Genomic DNA, 9429 nt, shown 5'->3' with positions numbered 1-9429 from the left:
TGATTTTTCTCTTTTATCCTTCCCTCATAAGTTCCTTCGATCCTTTTTCAACAGAGATCTCTTTGGTTCTCATAAATCTTCCGGGTTGCCAAAATTTGCTCCAATCAATATCATTTTTTATTATTATTCTCTACAATATTTTTGTGAGATCACATTAATATCCTTTCATTTAAGACACCTGACAAAAATAATGATAACTGAATGATGCATTGGAAAACCCTAAGGTTCCGTAATGATATTAAAAAGTCTTACAAGTGCCTGAATATGGTCAATAGAATCGAATCTTGAAGTTTATGTTTACTTCTTTTTTGCAGGCAAGAAGGTTTATTACCTTGGTGGATGAACTCTACAACCGTCACTGTTGCCTTATTTGCACTGCAGCTTCATCTATTGATGATCTATTTCTGGGAGCAGATGAAGGAACACTATTCGACATGGAGAGGTAGTACTTTCATCCTTGCTTTGTAATTCCATACTTAGTTTGCACGTTCATGGAGGTTATTTTGATTTAATATATGGTGATAAATCATAAAGAGTTGGATGTTCATAATTTTTAGTTTTTTTTTATTAAAGTTTTTGGGCACTGCGTAATTACCTTTTAAAGTTTTATATTAATTTGGCAAAGTTTTCTTGTTAATCTCACAAGAGAGTCTCATTTTCAATTTGCTCAACAGCCATAATGAACAATGTTAGATTGACTTGTCAATTGGATATCTATTTGGAGTATGCCTAGACGTTGAATGATGCTAGAAGCAGTTTTATTTATTGATGAAATATAATGAACAAGTAACATAAAATTACCTGAATTTTATGGAATTGAACTCAGACAACAAATGTGCTAGACATTCTATTTCTAGACTTGTGAATATGAAGTGCTGAATGCTATATGTTTCCGGATCCATCAAGTGCAAGCACTGGATCCATAGATTCATAGAGTGGATCTGACTAGATCCATCATGGAACTGTTTTCAAGTTTTTCTGAAACAGATCCTGACATTGAAGGAAAATTTGTCACTTGGAGGGAGACGTTTAGGGTAAATCTCACTTCTTAGTTGGTGTGAAGTAAGTATTAATTCTCCTCATTGAGCCATTCCCTAACGTTCCTCAACAAGGATTTGATTTTATTTCATTCCATAATTGATCTTATCGTTGAAGGTTTTCTTCTTGGAGGGATCTCTTCTAGCAGGGTTTGGTTTCATAACTTGTCTTGATTAGACAAAGAGGTAATTATAACTTCTGGGGTTTTATCTCTTTACCATAATCCACAAGCATTGGATAGCCAACTTAAGAGTGGCATTCTTCTTGACCCAAATAGCCCTAGTGGAACTAAGCTCTAATCCAACAACCAACCATTTTTTTTTAATTTCAAGTTCCTGTTTATTTACTTATTTCTATTCAATGTTGCACATATCGCGATAGTATTGGCATTATCGTGATATTATTGCCAAAACCAAAGTCGCCAATATTATAGGCTGAAATTATCACCCTGCTGCTGGAAAATTTGAAAATTTCAACTCTATTGCAGCAATTGAAAATTATTCTTCTATCCGATTAATTATTAAGCAATTTATTTGCTATGGCAAACAACAAATAAAATCACAACTACAATTTTCACCATAAAAAACGTTGCGGAAAATAAAATGCTAGAAACTTAGAAATATAGGGTGCACACACAAAAATATGACACTGTTATTTTTGGACAATTGTCCCCGAAAAAACCCAATGTCAGAAAAAGTGCAGCGGTTGAGGGTTTTTTTGTTATGCAATAGTGAAATTATGTGTACAATAAAATGGATGCCAAACTGGGGATCCTCTCTAAGAGAAATACTGGCAAAACTATATGAGGGAAATTACCCTTCTCCACAAGCAATCCTGTCTCAATTTGACAACTCGAACTCAGCTATCCAAGCCCCCTACACAGGATTTTTCATTGGCATTGCGCAGCTTGAAACTCACATTGCCGAGATCTTTTGCTACTCAAGTCGTTCTTCCTGCTATTGCTCTGGAAACAATCCTCCCAACCCTCTGGAAATTTTCCTAGCCTTTGGCAACTGCATCCACCTCCAGCTTAGCCAAATCAGATTGCCTCCTTAAGGCTACTGCGCAACCTCCTGGAGAAATAACTTGTCCTCCTCTCTTGACTCACTGAAACTAGAATTCCTCCTCTGGAACTACTATCTCTGCCGCTCACTGTATCTATGTCCCCTCTCTGGCTCGAACTTCTCTCTATTGACTCACTGCAATTGGGAAACTCGATCTCTGCCAAGGAAGTTGACCTCCCAATGTGTTCTCCATCTTACCCTGTCGACCTCCTCTTATAATCTCCAATTGGATCACCAACGACCATGATTAAGTCCTTATCGATGGTTGAGATCATTTCTGAGTTGATCCATGTGAGTTTCTAGAGAAATCTCACCTTTCTCAATTAATTGTTGTTAATTAATTATTTTTCCTAAATTAGACTTAGGAAAAATTTAATTATTGATTAGTTAACTTAATTAAGTTGTTTCGAGGTGGATTTTCTAGAGACAATTTTTGGGTTTTGGAGTCCTAGTGTTTTTTAACCTCTCTGACCAAAGTCGAGACTAGAACACCATCTAATGCTACAAAAACTAATAGAAAAGGCATTATAAAGCTTCGGTTTGGGTTTTTCTAGGGTCATTTTCATTTTTTCTTGTGCTAAGATTGAGCTTTGAGGGCTATGCGAGTCTTGTGACCATTTTTCATCAAGCAAACAAGGGAAAATCCATAGTTTTCTTTGTGACCAGCTGAGGATTTTTGGAGTGGAGATTTACTATACCATATCCATATTTCCAGGTACGTTTAAAAAAAAAAATTGCCTTCCTTTTCTTTGTTTACCAAGATTAGTATATACTATAAATTTAGTGTCTACTTCTTCTTACCCCTTTTTGCATTTCACATTTGCTTTGTGTCGTAGGTCCAAAACATAAAAAATTAATCAAAGCTCTACAAAATGGCAAAGCCATTGGACCGAATGTGAGAGTATGGTGAGCCTTGTGAGGGTGATAATAGAACAAAGTTGAGTTGCAAGCTATCTGGAATGGAAATGTTTGGCAAAATCACCTTCTTGGATTACCACCTTGCTACCCCATACACAATCCTTATTGAAAAGAATTCAATTCTTGATATTGCTAGTGTTGATTTTCGTGTAGCATCAGGAGGTATTCCAACATGCCACAATGGCTCCCAAGTTAGCCTTGGAAAAAATGTTAAATATGAAAAATAAAAATTATTATTTTGGCCTTTATGTAGGCCCCAAAAGATAAGTCAGTCCTATTGCCACACAATCTAGCAGGGAACCTAGAGGGGATCCCTAAAGGGAAAATGCTAGACCAAGGGCAACAGATGGTGACTTAGCCCACAGTCACCTCAGCTATGGCTCCCTTCTATTTATGGACTTTTGCCGATGGGAGGAGACCCCATATGTTATGGGGTCACCGACAAAGGATAAATCAATGAATGGATATGAGTGATCCAAATAATCCCTTTCCTAGAAGAGCTTGAAGGATGGAGCTTGCTTGCTTTCTAAGCAAGGTACAATGTATTCTAGGGAAAGAAAGGGAGGATTTGAGGGTTAGGTTTAGGGGATATGACTTGTGAAAGAGTTTCCCAATCCCTAAAATCCTTGTTGAAATTGGTATCCCAGATGGTTCTCAAAGAATCGTCTTTTCAAAGAAACGGGACCAAGCAGACGCAGTCTAGGGTTGGGGGAAATAGTATGGAAACCAATGATGTTCATACCCTAGACAAGGTGGGGGAGAGGATCAAAGAAATAATTTTCACTTGAAGTTGTTGAATTGATCATATGAGGTATTAGCCTTGGGAATGCTAGGGAAAAGTTTGATCTCGGAGCTAGGGCTTGGCTTTTCTCCCAACTCCACCATCGGAATGGCTTCAAAATTGGAGGAGGCCTTGAGGAGACACTAGTGCAGGAGATCGAACTTTTTGGAGGGATAGTTTGTCGAGAAAATGATGCCCTAGGTGACCCAACTTGGCTAGACCTGGGAAAGGGTGAAAAAGATTTGACTTTAGGTGACCACCTCTTGGTAGATCAATGCCTTAGTCTTTGGGAGAATGGAGCCTGTGATGAACATGAGTGAGGACCTTTGGTTCTTGGTCAAGGAGGCCTCAAGACTAGTTCGCTAACCTTCTAGGTCAAAGAGAAGTAATCTTGCATCTTTTTTACTTCGATGTACAAAGGGGATGGCTTATCAAGGTCAATTCACTGTTAGAATTACCCCTAGGAGATTTTGTTCACATTACATGGCCCATACATTGAGAGATGCGATAATCAAGACAAAATTCCACAATTTAAAGAAGTAAATGCATGCAGCAATTAACCTTAGAAGCAGTAAATGCATGCAATCCAATGTATATGACAAAGTAAAACAAGAATAACATTAAAAACATGTACTTACATGTAACAGAATATACCAACCATCCACAATTGACAAAAGAGAAGCTCCAAGATAATACAGACCAATATCCACACATCAAAATTCATCCATAAAGTTCCAATTCATCCTCTAGAAAAAGTGTGAAATTCTCAAGAGAGAGAAAATATCTAGTCCAAAGTGATAATCAACAAATGAACTCATCTCACTTTTATTTATACATAATTAAGAGTTCGAATTAGCCTCCTTGGCCTACATGAGCCCCAAAAATAAAATAATGTTCTAATAATTCAACTTTTGGTGACAAGCCCACCAAACTAGCTCATAAATGAAAGAATAAGCCTCTCAAGAGGTCAAATAATAATCCATGCATGTCATAGGGCCCTCTAAGAGGCCTAATGAGGTCCATGGGTGCCATAATGAAGAGTAGAACCCTCAAAAGCAGTGGACAAGGGGTTGGCCCCTTGTAATAACCTGTGGTGCTCCAAATGACATGTGGGGGCACACAAGTGTCCTCATGGGTCTCCAAACAAATAGAAGATGCTTGTAGATCGTCTATAAGGACTAGGATGATGGTGTAAGTGATGCCACATCATCGTGAAAGTCCTGGATCATCTTCCAAGTGTATGGTGAAAATCTGGGGCTAGTTGGGCATGATGGATCAGGTGCGTCTTCCTCGTCCAATAAGTGAACCACAAGCAATCTCTGAATGGTTGTGGTGGTCCATGGAATGTTGTTTGCTATTGTGGAAGCCCATGGCTCTCAACGCACACCCTACATGTGCCAATGTAGTCCTCTAAAGGGTTAGAACCCCATATAGGGAGACCAAACCCAAGATGGAGACCATCTGCAATCTTGCATAAGATCCAATGCATCCCCTAGCCTTCCAATACAACAAGTCATTAGAGAAATCAAGTAAATGAGCTTACCCATTATGGACCACAAGTGGGGACTTCATAATGGCTTGCCCTTCCATAATGGGCTTCGGGATGTGCCAATGTCTCCTAACCTCCAAATGGTGTTAACCAAGAATCCTATTAGGTGCTTTCTACTTTTAAAGGGGATAATATATTAAAGGTACATCCTAAAAAAGGTGGTGGCATGTCACAGATAGGTGAATGAAGTAGGGGGCTAAGAAGGGGCAACCTTGGGTAACATGTTGGGGTACAAGGGTATTTAATAAGAGGGAAGCTCATACTTGGGTTTATAATATATAGGAGAGAGAAATATTGGTACATGAGGTGCCTCGACCTTGATTTTTCCACCCTTCTTTATATGCCTTTTTCCTTTTTATGATTTTCTTTGATTAATTGCTCGTGGCTCAAGGGGTAAGAACATGATGTATAAGATATAGCAGCGAATACCCCCTTTAAAGGTATGGCAGTCCATTTTTCACCAGGGGTTGGGACAATAATGGGTTCCTATATGATGGAGGAGGTTCATACAACCTGTAGGAACCAAGGTGATGGCCATGATGATGGGGTAGAGCTCATGTATTGGATTTTGCCCATGTGCTAAATGTGTTTGTCCCAGCTATCTTTTGCATTTTGTGGTACATTTTCCTGTTGAATGTTGCCAAATACGCTTTTATCTTTCTTTTTAGTTGCATCAACCTTCGGGCTTCATTCCAAGCCATGACCCAAGGTGTGGACAAGGGGAAGGGGCAAACTAACCCTATGTGGACCCAATGCAGGAATGTGGACCCAGGTGGGAGAAATGATGAATGGGGTAATAATGACTGAAAGAGGGTAATATAAGTGGATAAGGGAGCAAGACCACGCAACCAAAATCGAGGTTTCCGATGAAATACCATCCCTAAATCCAAATGGTCAGTAAAATAGATCCCACGGGAGTAGGATACAAGGTTAACATCCAAAAGGGGGCTATGGGACAAGGGCACAGACCTAACCCATTCTTTCCGCCGAATCCCTCCATTAATCCATGCCCAAAAGTGCCATGATAAGCAAACTACAATACTCAATTACCAAATGACAAGGCATACCTTTAGGTTCGAGAGGCTCACCTTCAAACAAACGATCATGGCAGATGGGCGAGGGACCACGCGACTAGCTTAGGTGGCGGAGAAACAGCATAATGAGCTAGTTGGTGACTACAAGGGGTTGTTGGTTGCTGACTGAGGACCATCTTGGAGAAAAAATTTCTCCTAGGGATGTCACCCAAAAAATTGTGGGTAACAGGTCCTAGGAGGGGTACCTAAGGAACAACTACTAGACGAAATGACAACAATGGGACAAAGACCCACTCTCACCTTAGTCAGTGTCCCCTACTTTTTACAAATTTTCACTGATGGGAGGAGTCCTGGTATGGAGGAAATCACTTGACATGAACCTATCAATGAGAAGGCGTAAAGTGATTCCCAAGCCCCATTCAAAGGAAAGGCTCAATTATAGCTCAATGCTTCAAGAGAAGCTAGGAAGGCTCTCCAAGAAAGACCTAAGAGGAGAGTTAAGACCTAGGGTTATGAATATTCAATGATGATAAGTATGTGAGGCAAGACCTCTCTAGGGGCTTTGAAAGATAATTCTTTTCCACAATAGGGTGTTTGTTCTACTAGAGAGACCTAGAAAGTAATCCAAGCAAGGCCTAGGGTTTTTGAGTAATCGTCAGAGGGAACCAATGTGATCACTAGGTCAAGTAAGGGAAGAGAAAAGAGTCAAGAATGATCAAGTCTTCTTGAGCTTTATGTGCAAATGACCCTTCAGAAGACCACCAACCATAGACTTTCAATATGAACTTCCAAAGATATAGCTAGGGCTTGAGTTTACTTGCAAACTAACCATGGGAATTGCTTCAAAATTGTAGGATCGCTAGAGGAGACACTAGCGCAATAGCCTATCCAAACAGATTTGCAAGATCACCCCTGCAATGCAATTCGTAGGCAACCCTAGATAGCTGTCTAGGGTAGGGGCTGAAATTTCGAAAAAAGAGAAAAATAGGAGAAAGAGGATGCCCACCAAATCTTCTTGGACTAGTGCTTTACCCTTGGGCTATGGAGTCTATTGTTGTTTTTCCACGATACTAGAGTCTAGGTTAGGATCTTACAATCACTGACGCTTCCAATCCAAGTATCATAACAAATGCACAACGAAGCAATCAATAGCAGAAAATCAACTCATGCACAAATATCGACAACGCTTTACAAATTTTAACTAGCCAACTTTGTTATATTAACAATGTGATAATACAACGGTCTAGGGCTCCCTTACCAAGTATAATGACCCTCATACATCCACTGATACAAGACTACAACTGGGACTTGGTGTCAACAACTATGACAACCAAACTTCCCGAACAAGATACACTAGCCATCTAGTTGATGTAGTGCGCTCTCTCATCTCCTCTCGATTGTACCCTGAACACATTTTCCTGGTCCTTCGGCTTCGATCTACAACAACTTCAATCTTCCTCTATCAATGAACCAGCGACATTAGGTCACTAAACACGGCTCCAACTGCTCTCTAGTTGATCGTTGGTCCTTCAACCCATCAACACATCGAGACTCTTGTCGATTTGTTCACAACTCTCAACTGCCCACTGCTACTCAACTCCTTTGGGTCTTCTTGCCCACTAGCTGCTCCTTAGTCGTTCAAGGACACAACCTCTTTGGGACTTCTTCCCACTAGTGGCTTCCTTTATCGTCCGATGAAGACACACTTAAGGCATGGAGGGCTGCCACCTATCACTGCAAGATGTCCTTCTCCAACAATGAACTTGGGTTGATGTGATTTGCTCCCTTGGCCTCCTTTCTTTGTCCTTCAAGAATCAATCTTAAGCTCACCCAATTCTACCTCTTCTAATAGTCATCTTAGTCCTTCAAGAGGATTTACTTAGGACTTGGAGCAAGCCACTATAGCCCTCCTAACTCATGTTCTTTTGGCTACTCCAACAATTGTCCTACGCTAGGACCACATCCACTAGCAAATCACATCAACATACATACCTCAATTAGTTTCCTTTTGCTACCTCTTGAAGTCCTTGCTTGTGCTACTTCTAAACTTTGATGTGGCTCTGGTTAGCGCTTATGTCTACCCTAATTCTGCCCTCAAACCTTCGTTGTCATCTCTCTCCTACTTAGCCCAACAATCACTAGAAGAACCATGTCAAGTTGACCTTCTTCTTATCTTTGCTAGGCTTCCTATAGCTCTGGCACAATCATAGAGATGTTTGATGTTGCTCTTTGGATGATCTTCACAACCACTATCCAAACCCATACCTCCGACCTACAACTTTCCTTCTAGAAGATTGCTCTTCCGAAACCCTTGGATCTGAGCTAATATTGCTCTGAAAAACCCTTTGGAAACTGAGTTGTAGTTTATTGTGGAACTCGGCCCTGGTTAGGGCATCTGTCCTTGCATAATGGATAGTATTACCCTCTTAGAAGCCTCCTCATATTGCACTGTAGATGGAGATGACTGCGACCTTGTTTAGGGAGCCTAGCAGGCTACTCGGCCTCCATAAACAGGCCTCCTTCCCACTTTCGTTCACAACAAAAATGCACGGCTTGCAACAGAGAGACCACCACTGAGTTTTTATGGCCAAAACAACCCTTCACAAACTCGATTTAGTCTCCTCATTTTTGTTGCCTCTACCTACAAACCATAGCCCCAAAATAGACCCAAAACCATCCCAAACCAATCCCAACCTTCTCTTTTCCTCCATTGCAGCTAACTCAGGAAACTCGGCTACTTATTTCAATCTTCACATAAGGAAAAGATGTGATGTCAGATGTGGAATGAGGCTCCTCCTCATCCCTATTTATATCCTCCCTTAGGCTAACGTCTATCCCTCCCATAAGGTCTCTTCAAGTGAAGCCGACTTGAAATCTCTTAGAACAATTAACCCACATAACATTCAAAAATTATTCTCTCCATTTCTACAAGGTCTTTTTTAGTGCTTCGAGTTGCTCCTTGTTGCTTTAAGGATTCCCTCCAAACTCTAAGTGCCAAGTCATCACATCTCATCATGGTTTTGGCCCCACACCTTTGGGTACAAA

The 9429-nt window shown here is 40.4% G+C and overlaps 1 protein-coding gene across 2 annotated transcripts in view; it reads left to right on the top strand.

Moving 5' to 3' along the window:
- LOC149187649 (AFG1-like ATPase family protein) overlaps nt 1-9429 on the top strand; it is a 454936-nt gene that overhangs the window by 416469 nt on the left and 29038 nt on the right. For both annotated transcript variants that reach the window (XM_089411422.1, XM_089411421.1), the window contains one exon: nt 315-442. In XM_089411422.1, coding sequence (XP_089267548.1) covers nt 315-442 — 128 coding nt within the window. The remainder of the gene's footprint in view (nt 1-314; nt 443-9429) is intronic.

The sequence above is a fragment of the Pinus tabuliformis genome, chromosome 3_1 (assembly GCF_031772625.1).
Source record: "Pinus tabuliformis cultivar Carrire ecotype Pingquan chromosome 3_1, CPIR1, whole genome shotgun sequence".
In the NCBI taxonomy this organism is placed as follows: Eukaryota; Viridiplantae; Streptophyta; class Pinopsida; order Pinales; family Pinaceae; genus Pinus; species Pinus tabuliformis.
This window is presented reverse-complemented; position numbering and strand designations above follow the sequence as displayed.